Source organism: Lutjanus erythropterus, chromosome 13 (assembly GCF_056507025.1).
Source record: "Lutjanus erythropterus isolate fLutEry1 chromosome 13, fLutEry1.hap2, whole genome shotgun sequence".
In the NCBI taxonomy this organism is placed as follows: Eukaryota; Metazoa; Chordata; class Actinopteri; order Lutjaniformes; family Lutjanidae; genus Lutjanus; species Lutjanus erythropterus.
In genome coordinates this window covers 21,771,563-21,788,648 of record NC_139329.1, presented here as the reverse complement: position 1 = coordinate 21,788,648, position 17,086 = coordinate 21,771,563, and the positions used below count along the sequence as shown (strand labels likewise).

The 17,086-nt window shown below is 38.4% G+C and overlaps 1 protein-coding gene across 1 annotated transcript in view; it reads left to right on the top strand.

Annotated features, from left to right (window-relative positions):
* The first annotated feature begins 1,031 nt into the window (after window positions 1–1,031).
* lrrk2 (leucine-rich repeat kinase 2) overlaps window positions 1,032–17,086 on the top strand; it is a 41,110-nt gene continuing 25,055 nt past the window's right edge. Inside the window, exons 1-16 of the mRNA XM_084734759.1 lie at window positions 1,032–1,638; window positions 3,340–3,425; window positions 3,988–4,097; window positions 6,469–6,557; window positions 7,105–7,239; window positions 7,750–7,884; window positions 9,767–9,898; window positions 10,700–10,819; window positions 12,266–12,426; window positions 12,519–12,598; window positions 12,935–13,041; window positions 13,250–13,379; window positions 13,862–13,986; window positions 15,153–15,280; window positions 16,335–16,479; window positions 16,909–17,048. Of these exons, the coding sequence (XP_084590885.1) occupies window positions 1,503–1,638; window positions 3,340–3,425; window positions 3,988–4,097; window positions 6,469–6,557; window positions 7,105–7,239; window positions 7,750–7,884; window positions 9,767–9,898; window positions 10,700–10,819; window positions 12,266–12,426; window positions 12,519–12,598; window positions 12,935–13,041; window positions 13,250–13,379; window positions 13,862–13,986; window positions 15,153–15,280; window positions 16,335–16,479; window positions 16,909–17,048 (1,959 nt within the window). The 5' untranslated portion in view covers window positions 1,032–1,502. The remainder of the gene's footprint in view (window positions 1,639–3,339; window positions 3,426–3,987; window positions 4,098–6,468; window positions 6,558–7,104; window positions 7,240–7,749; window positions 7,885–9,766; window positions 9,899–10,699; window positions 10,820–12,265; window positions 12,427–12,518; window positions 12,599–12,934; window positions 13,042–13,249; window positions 13,380–13,861; window positions 13,987–15,152; window positions 15,281–16,334; window positions 16,480–16,908; window positions 17,049–17,086) is intronic.

The following is a 17,086-nucleotide window of genomic DNA, read 5'->3' as shown; positions in this document are numbered from 1 at the left end:
TAAGTTAATCTATCATGCTGCATTTTTACCCCCAAAATTGAGGTATGCAATTCCCATGTTTTAACAATTCCATCTGACCTTTATTCCAGGAATATTCAATAGCAAATAAAATGTAAAATGATATTTTCCCCATGTAAATATTTAAACATTCAGTAAATATAACCGTTTTCAGTCACTATCTTTCACTGATTCTTATCATCAATTTAAATCGGAGTTAGTTACTAAAATGGACACATGCTGATTTTAATATTAATACTGAACGAGAAACTGTGGCAATGTAACGACAAAACGACCCTCCATGCTGACAGTGTAAATGCCGTAGTTACACTGTTAGACGCGCAGTACAAAACAGAAAGTTGAGATTTTGTATATTAATGGAAGCTTTGTATGAAGTAATGCATGCCGAATTTACAATTATGTTCAACGAAATTGTAAAATGTTTTGATATTTCTCTCCAGACTAACTATCGGTGCCTATTCGTAAATAAACATTAAAATGACAGCTTTTTTAAATTAAATACGGCGCAAATCAGTGCCAGGTCTATCTCAATCGGCAAATCAGTCGAGACATTAGACACCGGGGTGGGCGCTGTGAGGCAGCTTCGCTCAACAGCGCATAAAAGTGTAATCAAATTCAGTTTAATTTGAGATAAAACGATTTGAATCTACGTTTAAAAAAAACTTTACCGACCGTTTTGAGTGAACTGCAGTCTGTTTGTGTAGCAGATGATTTGATTGTCCGTTTCCCCAATGCTGCTGGGTCGTTTCTAGAAGGGAACCTCAGACCCGCGTATGATCTCGCGAGAGTCCTTATTTTAATAGAAAACATTAATTTTCTCTAAACTTAACCAAATGTTTTCTGTCTATAAACATACACAAAATTTTAACCGCGGCACTGGCATTTTAAAAACACAATTAATTTGTACAAGATGCGCAATGAAGAAACAACTTATAGAAATATCGCGAGATTTTCGTAAATCGAGGATTCCCTCTTATATACGATCCTGCTGGTGTGCGGTGTCTTATTTCCAGCTTCCTCTGTAACAAACGGGAAGTTTTTCTCGCCGGAGTCATATGATGTAACTATAAAGGAAGGAGGAACACGCCTGTCTGTCAGAGAGGAGCGCTTTTACGGGGATTCAACAAAAAGTCTCTCAAGTCCACAAAGAGGAACATGTTTCTGAGCCAGGGGAAAGTTAGCCGAGGACGGTGATGTCAACGTCGGAACCGAAACTCCACAACACTGACAGCTTCCCTATGGTCGTGACAGCCACTTAGCTGTACTGTAGCTAATGTAAGGTGATGTAACATAGCTAATATTTAGTATTGTGATGTAATGATATGAGAGGACACAGTGGCACTTTACTTGTTTCTTCCCATGCTGCTGTAGCAATGGTGCAGCAGTGTGGCCGCTCTGTCGGTTCTTGTTCTGAGGGACTGTACTGTACTGATTGACCTAAATGCACGACAACTCGTCAGCAGGAAAACAGTATTTCAAAGACCATGGTTAACAGAGAGGAACTGGAGGAAAGATTGAAGAAACTCCTGGTGAGGCTGAGCACCCCGCAAGAAGACAGACAACTGGGCACGTTGATTCAAATCATCCAGGATCTACTTTTCCTGGCGCACACCGACAATGGTAGGAAATACATTCTTCCTGCATGTGCATCATGCTTCATAAACAGGCAGGATGGCCTCCTTTGGATATGTTGTTTGACTTAAGAGGAGTGGTGGCTTGAAGTACTCACATCCTTTGCTTAACTATACTGTAACTAGTAATACCACAGTGTAAACATACTCCATTACAAGTCCTGCATTCAAAGTACAGTATTATATGATTATAAAGTATTCTTAGCAAAAATGTAGCTACTTATGCAGCATATAAAGAGTACTCATTCACAAAAATGACCAATGTTAATGTAATATCATGAGCCACATGAATAAAATCAAATATCATGATATTTGACAAAATATCTCAGTATATTTATCAATACTGCATCAATATAGTAGACGAGACTATTTTTACCTTCACAAAATATTAACTCAATGAGACTTTTGATAAGGGATCATCAGTGCTGTGGATAATGACTAAGTGGGTAATGTCAAATAATAGAAATTAAGAAAATTATGTTACTTTAATGCAACCTTTAAAATCAGAATATAACAATATCCGAATCTAATAAGATATTAATTCTCACATCACAATGTATATTGCCCAGCCCTATATCAGATTATTATTTCTGATGCATTCCCAAATGAACATCATTTTATTGTTGCAGTTGGTGGACCTTATACTGTATAGTACAGTAATATAATCAGTGACAGATCATCATATTTTATAAACTGATCATACATAACTAAGACCTCAGTCTTGCTCAAAAGTAACCAGTAACTATAGTTGTTGAAGGAGAAGACATACAATTTTATCGTTTGCTCCTTATATTTGATGGAGCAGAAGCAAATAGTTGCAGAAAATACAAATACTTAAAATAAACTACAAACCAGTTTAACTGTACTTCCACTATTGCTTTAGACTTGGTTTTCCATAAATACTGATTTGTTTGGCTTTAATGAAATTTTGCTTGTCAGTTTGGGTCCCTTATCTATGTTTTAGGACTTAAAGTATATTTCTGGGACTTGTAATATTTCCACGGCATTTTTATACAGAGGTACTTTTATGATGACTTTTATCGCTCTACAGTCAACAAATAATTGCAGTTTGCAGATAAAGATAAGAAACATAGGGACATGGATGCATTAAGCATTAGCCTAACTGCATTAATGCATAAATTTTTTGGTAGGTGGCATAATCCAACAGCGTGATATCAAAATGGTTCATCTAATTGTAATGCATACACAAGTACCCTTTTTTGATAATATTGCACTTTAATGGAACTGAAACTTGGATGTGGGACTTGCATTAGGACTGAAATAATTGATCACTGACCAGAAACCGATAACTGATTGTTACTTAATTTTTCGAGCAGAAATGTTAGATATTCCCCAGTTCCGGTTTCTAACTTGTTAGGACTTTTTCTTTGTATTGTGTGCTATCAGAATGAATCTCTGTAAGTTATTTTCATGTTATGGTGTTGCTGTATTTGAGTATGTCTTCTATCAGTGTCCTTATCTCTTACTTATCAACTCAATTGCTCATAATTTTATGTGTTTTTGAACAATTGCTGCCAATGAACAAAAGACAGCTAGATTCTTACTGATGAATCATTGTTGGCACTAGATAAACGCATTTAAAAATAGAAATGAAAGTGAAAGATTGTGTCCTGTCACGCAAAGCTACCATGTCACATCATGTCTTCTTATCTGTTGCTCTTTGATGCAGCAGCTGATCTGTTTGAAGACAAAGATGTCCACGTCCCCCTCATGGTGGTGCTGTCATCCTACATGAGCAGCAGAGGAGTCCAGCAGGTACCTCACAAACTTTTCGCTTCAGCAGTGTGTTTTTTCTTTCATAACGAATCTCCAACTTTGCCTGCCTAAACGGAGAGAGCAAACTAAATGTGGTGGCTGTAAATACAGCTTCACAAATGTCCCAGCATCCCTTTTTTAGGTGCTGACAGGAAACAGAATAGTGTGCCATCTCGAAGTAGACACACAGGTTTTGAACTGTGTGCAACAGCATCACCTGCTGAGACAGTTTCTGCTCTGTAGTCTGTCTGTTGTACTGTAGCTAAAAATTTATCCACAGCTGACATGCTTGTGCCTGCCCTAGCTTGTTTATGGCGTCTTGTGACTACTGTATACTTCAGCTTATCAGAGGTGAGATTGCAGCATTGCACAAAATGAAAGCCGAAGTGTGACACTCATGTATGGCCGTAGCCATAAAAAGTCGGGTTGATTTGAAGGATCAAAAAATCACACAATCGAAACTGTTCTGTCATCTCTCTAGGAATGATCATTTTCCTTTAGTTTTATGTTGATTGTTTGGCCTCTATCCAAAGAGTCTGATGGTGTAATCTTCTTCCTAAAGGTGGGTTGGTCATTGCTGTGTCAGCTGATTGAAATATGCCCCAGTACGCTGGACCAGCTGACCAGACCTCTGCAGGCAGCCAAGGACTGGGAGGTACTGGGAGTGCACCAGTAAGTAAAGTCGTACTTATTGGGAGCTGTACTGTAGCTGTGATGCACTGCTGCTAGTTGTGCAGGGGTGAATTTTCTTGGCTTGTGTCACATGATAGTATCACACCAACATAGCTGATCAGATTACATAGCATTCATATTCTAAACAAGCCATGAATTTGGTCAGTAAGTACATACATATTCCTCCGCTCCACATCTTTCATTCATCTTATTCATTTTGACAAAGTCAGATGTCCACAACAATTGGCAAAAACAAAATAACATTTAATCAACTTAAAACTTTAAGCAACACACATTCAACAAGCAATTAACTCATGTCACCTGACGGGCTCGGGTGAGCATGAAACCGATGGAGACACGGCTCAGACAGTTATTCCATTTATTTCTGACAAATATATTCTTACAACTACATTTAAAAATCAAACTCTCCTGTGTAACATTAATGCACAAACATGGCAGCAACAACACACAGCACCTTGTCTATCAGTTAATGTTGCCATGACAGTGCTGTCAACAATATGGAAATACAGTAAGCCACATTAAAACCACATTCATATTGGGATAGGATCGCTGTGAATGATCCCCAGCTACTGCTAGTGCAGCAGCTACACCGTTAATTCGACATCACTAACAATGTATTGATCGATAGAAAATTTCTTTCAAAATAGAAAATGTTACACATGTAAGGTGTTATATTTATGACACGAGGTATGGGCTGAGTTCAGACTGACTTGCTGTTTGGATGCAGGTCTTGGTCCAGACTTTGAGAAGTCCTCTGTTGTGTACTAGTAGTTTGAAAAAGTTGTGATACACATTTTGCCCCCAACCAGGGCAAAGGACATTCATAGCCCAGAGAGGATGAATCCTGCTGATTTTGATGATCCTTTGGCTTTTCATCCAGTGTCATCAGCAGGTCAAAATTTCCACTTTTCCAATGAGAAATATCATCTACTTAATAGATTAGAACATAATGTTGTACAGACTCATTGTTCCCAGACGACGCCTCCTACTTGCTTTGGTGATTCCTTGAATTTTCTTCTAGTGCCAACATGAGGTTTACATTGAGGTGACATTAATGCTTTTTATTTTTAACAAAAAGTCTTAATAGATGGATTACAATGAGATTGAGCTCAGACATTCATGGCATGTTGTGGTGCCACCATGTTTCTAGAGAAGTAACCAAACTGAAGCAACCAAACACCGGCTCTAGATAAGGCCTTTCGCATTTTGTGCCATTTTTCCAGCCACCATAGGTTCTGCTACATGCCTGGAAAGAGAGAATGAGACATGGTGTTTGCAGTCTGTGAACTCACCGTTAGATGCCACTAAATCCTACGCACTGGTCCTTGAATTACCAAATGATGACATGGTAACACATTAAATTAAGATGGTAAACATAGTTAGCATTTCACCTGCAAAACATTAGCACGTTAGCAATGTCATTGTCAGCATGTTGGCATGCATGTTAGCATTTAGCTCAGAGGAGGACTGTACATCCTCACAGGGCTGCAAACATGGCTGAAAACTCTGTAGTCCTTTTACTTTAGAAGAATCACAGCCTGATGTACAAGGTAATAGATCCAAAAAGAAGTGAAAACAATAAAAACCTCAACAGTTTTGAGAGTTACCTAACATTTCTTATTACAGTTACATTAAGCAAACCCCAACAGGGTCGTGCAGGATCACCCTGAAGGTCGCCATGTAGTAAATATATATAATGGGCACTGATACACTATAATAGTGGCAACATGTTTGTCCAGATGTAAAAGCATCAATCCACATCTGAACTGGAAACTCTTGAACAAAGTGTGAATCAATTTAAGATATCTCACCCTTTCTACATCCCTTTTTCCTTAAATTGTGTTTTGGCTCTCGGATGGTTCAGGTTCAGCCTCAGGTTTTCAATTTTCATTTCCTGTTTATTTTAAGTAACCTTCTCTGGTCATAATATAGGATCGTGCAATGTATTTTTTTTTTCAAGTGACCTTTTCAGTTCCTTTGCATTTTCTAATATTTTCATCTCCAAATCGCGTGTTTACTTCCACCAAGCTGTTTCCACCAAGCTTCAGTTCTTCATTTAAGCCACATTTCCCCAATTTCTAGTACTAGTATTAGTAATAGTTTTTACAGAAGTGTGCTTAGACATTAAGAGCTTATTGAAAATGTTTTTAAGTTAATTATACGCAGGTCTGTAAACCAGCATGTAGTTTAAAACAATTTTAAAAAAATGCAGTATATTAATGTTTAATTTTGCTGAAGTTAGGACCTTGCTTGCTTGCAGATAGTAAAATGATTTATCTGCCTCAAGTCTTGAATCCCTTTATCTTGGCTACAGCCCTGGTTAATTTGCCTTTACTGATGTGTTTTCCAGGCAGGTCCTGAAGGTACTGTCTCAGTACAGAACAGACTGCAAGGTGACCATGGTTGGACTGAGAGCGCTGGCTGTCCTGCTCAGATCAGGTACACAACTACACAGGAGATACGCTAACAACACATCAGAGCATTGCTCAGAAGAGGAAAAAGTAAAACTTAGTCAATTAAACATTAAAAAACTGCACCCCACGTGTATATCACAGGATTTTTCCATATGTGGTATGTGTGGATTCCCCCCAAGCATCCATAAAACTATAAAACTTTTTTTTAAAGCTACTTTTTCATCTCTCTCTGTGTGGTTATGCTTAATTTTAAGCTAATGAGCAATGGGCTATATTTTACCATGCTTTGTGTGATGAGAATTATCTCACAGAGGCCAGAGGTTAAACTAAGACATGCATCACATGGTCTGCAGATGGCCTCAATCTGTCTGTGAAAGGACAGTGTCATTGGCTGCACTGCCAAGGACAATAATTAAGACCTCCTGCTTCTGTCTCCGAGGAGCATTTTTAAAGAAAATATTTACATGATTCCAAGAAAAAAAAAACTCTGCTGCAATTGTTAAGACATTTTCACTACGTATCACATGAGAAATTGTAAATGTTTTATGCTTGTTTAATTCCCGGTTGTGTAGACATGATTCCTCTGCTGGTGCTGGAGGAGGAGGAGGATGTGTTTGGCCTGGTGGTGGAGGCGATGAAGATGTTCCCCAGCAGTGAAGAGGTTCAGCTCCAAGGCTGTGGGGCTCTGCAGTTCCTCCTGGAGACAGGTGAGTGCACTCAAACCTTCTGTGTGCAAGATTGTCATTTTCTTAATATTTTTACTGGGATCTGGGGACCTTGAGTGTGTTGTATGGGGTCCCCTGTAGAAGGATGAATGTACATCCATCCATGGTTTATTCTTTTAATTTATCCTTTTTATTCCGTTTTATAAAAGGACTGCTACAGACAGCTGGATTGTTTTGTAATTGTACATAAATAATTCAGCCATTCGTTGCCAAAGACAGTTCATGACATTTTTTGCACATGCTCAGGTCATGGCTGGCTGATTTTATTTAATTTTTATCAAAGAACTTAGTTAAAAGTTAAAAGGAAAAACAAATTTTATACAATCAAAAAATGCTGTACAAATCAGATTTATGATATACTGAAGGGTGTTTTTTCCAGTTGTTATCTTTCATTGTTTTTCTTTTAACAATGCACCCTGGACTTTTTGTTGCGTTATTGTCGTACCTTGAATTTTTGGTATTGTTACATCCCTGTTGTGTCTGCGTTTCCAGTAAGTGATGACCACCTGGTGGAGTTTGTGGAGAACCAGGATCATGTTGTGGTTCTGGCGGCTCTTCAGAAGTTCCCTGACAGCCCTGACCTGCTCCTGCAGGCCATGAAGGTGCTGCTGCCACTGGCTCGTCCTGGTAAGACCTCATTACACCCCAACAATGTTTTTGAGGTCTATTAGGGAAAGCAAAGTACTGGAGCACTAACTTTATTACTTGATTAATAAAAAGGGCAAATATGTTAGTGCTCTTCAAACCTGATGTCTGAATCTTACCATCTTATCACCAACATTGATCTCAGACTAATTGATTGTTGGCACATTAAAGAGTGAAAGTCTGAGTGTAATTTAGGACAGGAGGAGGTTTAGGACAGTGTGTTTTCACTTTTTGTTAATGTGTTACACCACATGTTGATCATGAAGGAACCACATTAAACATCAGCTCTTCTCTTTCTTAATTCCACACGGTCTATTTCTGGCCTCACCACCAGACCATGATGTCACTGTAACGCTTTTTAAACCGTCTCGATACAAATCAGATTATACCACAAACGCCAGTAAACATGTTGTGCTGCTGCATCAGAAAAGCTGTTTGTGGGACAGGAGAGCAGTCTTTGTTGAAACTAGTCAAATCTTCATGGAAATTCCCTCATGGTGAAAAACACAGCAACTCCTTGAGTAAATAATTAATGTATTTGTGATCCAAATATATAGTTGTATAATGGATAATTAGCTTGGAGTCTAGGAGTCCAACATTTCCATAAAAAGGTATTCTTACTATCTGGAACAGCAAATGCAATTATCAGAATGCACTATAATCTCTGCATTACATTTTTTACATTTTGCAGTACATTTTTCTGGCATCATTGGAAAAAATCCAGGATTCGATTTGACATTTGAAGTTTTGGTCACAAGTTGATTAGATTTATTTTTAAATTAGATTAGATGGCCATGCCATTGTTACATGATCAAGTCTTGATTTGCAAGGATCATTGATTTCAATTTGATTATTGAAATTGAAAGCTCCTTCCAATTGATTTAATACTGAAATTTTGACACCCCTGCTATGTATAGAACATAAAAGATCATGATAATGTTTTTAAATCAATTTTTTTAACTCAAACATATAGCACTACCAAGCATTTTTTGATAACAATTGCCCCCTTTTTGTTATTAAAAGCTAAAACATTTACTGAAGAGATATTTTACAGTCATAAAATATGCTTGTCAGTGCTATTTAGTGGTACAGCAATATTTTGTTACTTGTTGTTATCATATTTGCTGATACAAATAAATCCATTATAATGTAAAAATATTGGCCATGCTGATGTTTTGATGTTGGCAGTGTAAAAGAGGAGTCCTGTTGTGCAGAAAGAAGCTAATGGTTTGTTTGTGACTGCAATGGCTGATGCATGTATGAAAGCTTGTCACTCAACAGTCATCATATTATACTTTCTCTATGAAAAACACAAGCTGAATATAGTCGATGACTTATCACTTTTATTTCAGTAAAAGCAGGATGAAGGTCAAAGATGACTAAAAGCCAGCTGAGACGAAAGTCTAATTAGCTGGATGATTTCTGCATGAAAAGTAGATGGACATGAAAAAGTGGAAAAGTGGACATAAGTTTTCAGTCATGAACATTTTTTCCACTTTAATCTGCGTTTTTCACAGATTCCACACATTCCAGGATCTATATCACTCTTTTCTGACCTCCTTCTTGTCCTTTCATTTCCTTTCATTTGCTATTTTTCTTTTTTGTGTTGTCTATTCTGATTTGCTTAGGAATCTAAAATAGTAATATAATGAGTACCTACCATACTCATGTTATTGTTTTTATATGACTATAGACTGATTCACTTGCTGTGTAGTAAAATCCTGCAATATCACTTCATATATCGATTGTGGACTTAAAACAACAAATTCAGCCAAAATATTACGGTTGTCATTTGAAATGCAAAAAGCAGAGCTGGCGTCAAACTCCAGCGGTCGTTCTGAGTTTATTAGCATTTCTCTTCCAGGGAGTAACGTGGAGATTTTGATGTCGGGAGGTGCTCGCTGCTACAGCATGATCATCGCCGCCATGGACACCTTTCCCGACGTGGAGGACCTGCAGGAGACGGGCTGCTGCTTGTTCAGGAAGTTTACATTAGGTCAGTCCCAGGGGTCAAATGTTCCAAATTATGAATTATATTAAAAAGTTTTAACAATGTTTTTTTTTTATTTATTAATTGACATGATATTTCATGGTTATTATAATAGAATCACCACCCCTTTTGTCCACAGGGGTCATCAACAAAATATGAAAGTTCCCTGTAGTAGCTTTAATATTAAAGTCTCATTTTAATCATCCTCCCTCTTTGAATAACTTTTTTTTTCAGTTGGTTTTCGTTTGGATAAATTAAACTTTTTTAGCCATTCTCCCATCACTTTTGTCCACATGTCCAAGCTTAACAGCCCCAAAGGGGCGTATTTGATAAATACTATACATTGTGTAAAAATCTTTTTGTAAGCAAAAGTTTTCATGGACAGTCTAACTCTGTTTTTTGTGTTTTAGTACAAGCTATATAAATGTAACAGCTTCTTATTTCAAAATAATAGAAGTAAACAAGTACATACACAATTGGCTGAGTACGTACTGTATCTTGGGGGGTATAAAATACATTTTGTTTTCATATTTCTGGAATTTTATCACTGGTACTAACGTGAAATCTATTGTAGTCATTTAAAAACTCTGTCAATGAATAACTTTGGAGTATTTCCTCACTTATTGACAGTCGGCTGATGATAACACTATTTGTGAAATCAATGAATCCTCTCTATTTATACAGCAGTGTTTGGAATGTATTTATCTGACGGCCTAATGTGTTTGCCAGTTGACAGATTAAGACTGAAGAGGCAAATTGAGGCATCAAGTTTGATCCTGGGTGTGCATGCTTTGTGTCATCTTGTAGAGAGTTACTACAACATCTTGGTACTGAACGGCGTCCAGAGGGTTGCAGTGAGAGCCTGTCAGACTTTCCCTGACAATGCCACACTACAAGCTGCTGCTCTCTCATGCCTGGCTGATCTCAGTGAGGACACACACTCACACATGCTATATTTAACTCATTTATTCATATCCACACACATGGATTTGTGAACAATGCCTTGACATCTACATAAACAGGTAGCGGTGTTATACAAGTTGTTAGGGTACGACAACAGCACTACACTGACTGATTTCCTCAAGTTGTTAGTCATGTGCCACCAGTTTGTGTTTTCCAGCCTGCTAAATATGAACATGAATAGTTGACAGGTATTTCCAGGATATGCAACAGATCTGTAGGTCTTGAAAACTGAGGAATTAGTAAATTCAGTTCCCTCAAAAAAACCTTCTAAGGTATTAAAGCTTTTTTCTTACCAGCCAAAGAAAGTTACATTAGGTATAACTTTTTTTTTTACGTGTTTATGTGCTGTCTCGTACAAGTGAGACTGGTGTGACAGTGGATTGGCTGGAGGCTGTTTAATTCTCTTTTATTTAGTTTTTGTATGTACCATCAGACCTTCAGCAAACACTATCGTTATGCTGGCCAGGATGTAGCCAGGAAGCTCATCAGCTCTTAAAGGGATACTTTGAATTATGCATTGTGGGGTTGTATGAGGCACTTATGGATAATCAGTGTATTACTTACAGTGGATGCCAGTCAGCATGCACCCAGTTTGGAAAATAAGAGAGGAATCTAAGCAGTGAACTGCTGTGGGCAGGGTCAGCAGCTAAAGGTATTTTATCCACTTAAAAAGGTCCACCTAAAAACAAAGAACTGTATCAGTTTAAGTGTACGCTATATTTAGAATATTTTCACTACTGTACTTTGCTGTCAGACAGCCTTTTCTGAAAAGTTCAAATATCTCTCTTTCCAAAACAACTACAGAGACGAAGTCAGTCATTTTACCTTATAGAACACGTGAATTGCTGATCTACCACTGTGTTGACTGGTAGGTTTTTTTGTGTTACTGAGTGACTTTGATGAATTCGAACTAATTTTAAAACACCAAGGTCACACAATAATATTACTAGATTAAGGCAGCAGTAGACCAGCAACTCCCATGTTCTGCAAGGTAAAATTACTTATTTTGCATATGGAGCAGATAGAGTTTTGTTGTTTTGGAGAAAGTGTTATTTGGCTTATATAACACTGACTTCCTATCAGACAAGACCGTCTTACAACAAAGTAAACTGGTACACTGACTAACACACTAAATACACTGACTTGGAGTGTATTAGTGAAAGCTGATGAAGCTCAAGCCAATAGAAATAAACATCTATACACTAAATCAACAATAGTGTTTATCTACATTTGACTACACTGGACTTGTATCCTGAAGATTTAGTTCAGTTCAACAAGCTACTAATTTTTGACGTAACCTTTGACTGTTTCTAAGAACAGAAAACGTCATAAAGCTGATAAATACAATCTAATGGTTAGATTAGATCTTGTACAGTGCAGTAATCACATCATCCTGTCTCCTTCTATCAGCTGCAACCATCGTGCAGAACAAAGCGGTGGCTGAGCAGGGTCTGGAGGAAGGAGAGGAGGAGGAGAACAGGGGTAAGGAGGAGGTGGAGGACATGGGCCTGGGCTGGATGGAAATCTGCTGTATGGCGCTGGATCTCCACGCTGCTGAGCCAGCCGTTCAGGTCAGTCCACCTTCTTCTGGCCCTCAGGCTACAGAGAATATTTCACATAAAATCATTTAAATAATTGAAGTCTGTAATTTCTGCTGCTGCAGGAAGCTGCAAGCTGGGCCATTCACAATCTGTTACTGCATGGAGCTGGAGTGAACACTTCAGGGGAGGAGCAGGAAGAGAGGTGAAACACACTGAAACAAGGAAATACCACACACACCTTCTACAGAAGTTTAAGACTACTTGGCATTTGTTTGCAGTGTTATTTATTCTGTAAGCACATATGCCAGTTAGTGAAAGGTTAAAATATCTCTAGACTCACATATTTTCTTATCAGACAAAGAGAAGCCAAACAAAAGAGATGATAAATTCTCTGTAACCTGTATTAGAATCCTGAAAGTGCAGGAAATCTTTCCATGGTCTGGTGTTTATCAGTCTTGCTGTTCATGTTCAGAAATATTTAAAAATGTCTGATGAGAGAATGTCATGACATTTTTGAATATCGTCTGGTTGTTTTCAGGACTCCTGTTCACAGGCAGTTAATGGCGGCCATGCTGCTCCACTCCTCCTCTCCCAGTGTGTTTGAAGCTGCTACCAGTGCAATTGCAACACTCATCACGCACAACAGTGAGTCTTCACACTCTTCACAACAGTACAAATTTAAATCTATATCTATAGTTATTATAAATGCCAGCCACTTGATCAGATGAAACAAGCCTCTGTTTACATTTTCAAGGTTACAGCTATGTTAAGGCAGTTGAAAAGAAGAAGGAAGAGATTTTTTGTACTGTTTTGTTGGCTCGTACAGTGAATGTCTGCTCTGCTCTTTCTGCAGGTAAAATGTGTTCTCTGCTGCTGTCCAGCGGTCTCCACGTCAACCTAGTGGAGATGATGAAGAGACATTCATCCTCAGCTGAAGTTTCCATCAGCGCCTGCAAACTGCTCACTCTGCTCTTCCAGGGAAGGTGGGCACAAAAACAGTTTCCATTCTATGATTCCCTTGTTGTTTTTAGAAAATCTGGTATTTAAGTAGCACTTTTCACCAACATAAAAACAGAAACAATGAAAGTAATTAAGAGTTTAAAAAGAGGACACTGAGGTTGCTTGTCTGATTCATCATGGAAGGTTATTGCACAGTCATGGAGCCCTACTTCCACAGTCTCAAGTCTTGCCTTGGGGATTGAGAGCAACAGCTGGTTAGAGGATCTAAGAGTACAAGCAGGGGTGAAAGTGGTGAGAATGTCAGTTATATAAGAAGAGACAAAACTACTCAGTGATTAAATCAAATTTTTGAAATCAGTTCTTAACACCATGGATAACCAATAAGCTGAGAAATGCTGCAGGATTTTGTGCAAGTTGGAGGCATATGATTATTTTCTCAACATGTTAAAAAACAATGACATTCATATTTAATTTTGGAGTGAAACTTGTTTCTCTGCGCCTGTAGGACAGCCAGTCTAGATGAGTTGAACATGGCCATGAGTCAGATCCTCAGTGCCATGAAGATCCACAACTTCCAGCCAGAGGTTCAGCTGGAGGCTCTGCAGGCCAGCCTGGTCTTCCTCTGCCCAGGTACACTCAAGTGTCATTTCTTATTTAGTTTCACCGACATATACTGTAAGTGCTCTTTCTGCTGTGACCTGTCAATCAAATGTTGGCTATATGCTGATCTTTCAGGGTAGAATTATTGTTTGGTGGGAAAAAAAAGCTCCTTTAATCACTATTTTCTAAATGAACAATTAATCAAATGAATGTGGAATATGAATTGAGTTGCTTGTAGTGATGCACCCACGTAAAATTATCACCAGCCTTTTAATCTTTTTTAGTTCACTGTTTTGGCCACATGTCACTGTGGCTGCTCCTTCTTGTCGCATTATTCCCTGGAATATTTCCAACTGTTCCGCTGTCAACAAATGCCAAAATGACTGTTTTGTTTTTTTAAATGCATTTTTGATGAATGATAGCAGGAAGTCAGTAGTTAATTCATGTTTCACCAATTCAATGCTTTTAATGTTTGGTTTGCTTTAGCAGTAACTTTTTGCTAGATACAAGCAGTTTGTGATACTGGCCTGCAGGTGACGATCCCTGTCCTGGACTTTGCTCATTTTCAAACTTGTAGTCTTCAGCTGCAACCGACGCTGACACAAGTGACATCACAATCAGATTGCGCACAGGTCCTTCTGCGGCAACAGAACATGATGGCAACATACGCAGTAGTACTCCCTGAGACATGTGAACAAACTTTGATGTGTAAAATCAGTGAAGTTCCCCTTTAATGCAGCTATAAGAGGCATTGAATTGCAATTCTGGCTGCAGAACAGCTCTAAAGACAATTCTGGGTTACAGTTCAGGAATTCACAGTAGTGTCCATGTACAGTACATGGTATTGTGTGGATACAAATTAATCACAGTCTTTCTGGTTTGCATGAAGCAAGACAAACCTCCCAAATGTAGGTGGTTGCACTTGATTTTCTGATGCTTACTCAGATTATAATTTTGTAGCTGTATGGCTCAGGAAATATATGTTTAGGGGAAGAGAAAGCTGGTTCAGTGGAGCAGCTTTTCTTGTTTTTATTTCTATCAAAACAATGTCATAGTGTCTTCTTTGCTCCCAGCACTGGATTTGTAACGCTCTTAATTAGATCAATGATTGATAACGGAGCACTTGTGTCTCTGTGTTTATGTGTTTGCTTGCCTCTTTGTCTTCACATGTTTCCTTGGTGTGTGTGAATTCTCAGACAGGAGTTTAAGGGAGCACGGCGTCTCGGTCGCAGATCCAGACATGGCCGACGTGTCGCTGAAGGTCCTGAAAAACCAGTGTGTGGTGGAGGGAGCTCACACTCTCTACCTGGAGGTTCTCAACAGGGTATGAACACACTGACCAACCCCATAATATCTATTTCAACTCTCTTCGTTTTCCTTCAGTCTTTCCACAGTTTGATACATTGTCCTTTCATGCTTTTTAAAATCTAACCTGATATAATATATTAAAATGACAATGATATGGCAAACAACAAAAAAAATACAGAAGGGCAGAGCTAGAAAAACTCCCTGATGACATTTTGAAGCAGTGTACAGATACTCAGCCAGTACAGCACATATAGTTCTCATTCATTATGTGAATTAAACAACAGTCCATCCATTCATTGCAGAAATTATACAGTAGGTTGTCATACAACCAGGACATCGGAAGGATGTAATTACATTTCCAAAAAGAATTTGCCAGTTGACGTGCTGGTATGAATGAATTGTGAGCATGTTTTTTTTTTCCCCATGTGGTTGTTTGGTACCCCTCTGCCTCAGGGTTGGGTGGTAAACAGGAACAAAAACAGCTTCTAAACAGACTAGAAATAAGCAAAAAAGGCATCACATGTCAGTGAGAAAGTCAAAAGCCAATAATTAACCATAATATTTGACTTTTGACCATCTATATTTATACAATAACTGACAGCAAAAAAATATTTAGTTTGACAAACTTTTTATGTCAAAAACATCAAAAGATGAGTAGAAGGCCACACACACACACACACACACACACACACACACACACACACACACACACACACACACACCACTTTATTAGTCTCTTTTGTGGTACAGGTAGTCAAATTTTCCAAAAATACACTTAAAAGAAAAAAGTCTATTTCTGTATGCGCTTATCACTTTGACATTGATTTCTTTAAAAAAAAGTGTGTTTTCTTTCACAAGGACCCCTCTCAAAACACATCAATCATAAAGTGATTTAGTGCTTAAATACAGCCCATAATTGCATGATATTCCACAGCTGTGTCGGCAGTGTGTCTATAGACACGTCAAGCAAAATACCCTTAACAGTTGAAACAGCTACAGTCCTCTAAAGAATTTGATTTCTGGCTTCAACCAGCTTGATATTCAGTGCTGCTGTTTGTGTCTGTGTGCAGTTCATCAGCAGCCCCATCATACAGAAGTGTGGTCTGAAGGTGCTGTCTGCTCTGGCTGACTGTTCTGGTGCTGTGGACTTGCTCTGCCAGCAGGGGGCGATAGACACAGTGCTGCATACACTACAGATGTTCCCTCAGGAACGAGGTACAGTATACAACCTAAAAAGCCCAAGTGAGCCCAAATTTGATTTTTGACAGTTTTATCATTGCATTGGAAAGGAAACATCAGCTAAACCTTGTCATAACATTGATTTGCAGCCAATGTCTTCAATGAGAGTCATAACAGGAGAGCATAGTGTTTCTTGTACAGTGATAGTTAAGAAAAAACATAGCTTATGATTTATGTCACTGACATAACAATAATATGTCTGTCATTAGTCATTACTCCATATTTCCTCTTCTTGAGGTTAGCTCCATAAAAGCTGGGTTTGAAGTAGGAGGAAAGAGTTCCAGAAGAAAAGTAAAAGTGGAGTTTCCTTGATTTAAAGTGTACACAAACTTGAGTATACAGTATACACTAACATGATTTTAAAATGACTAATCACACTGTCATTAACGTCCCACCTTCTTCCAGAGATACACTACTGGGGTCTTACCCTGCTCAACTACCTCGTATCCAAGAAGAAGCTGTCGAGGATGATTGTACCTGTTCTGGCCTCTGTTGTGGTCGCCTCTCTCATCCAGTACAGAGAAGACTCTGAGATGCTCCTGAAGGTGACTTGATTCATGGTTGGAGCCACTGTTGATTTCTG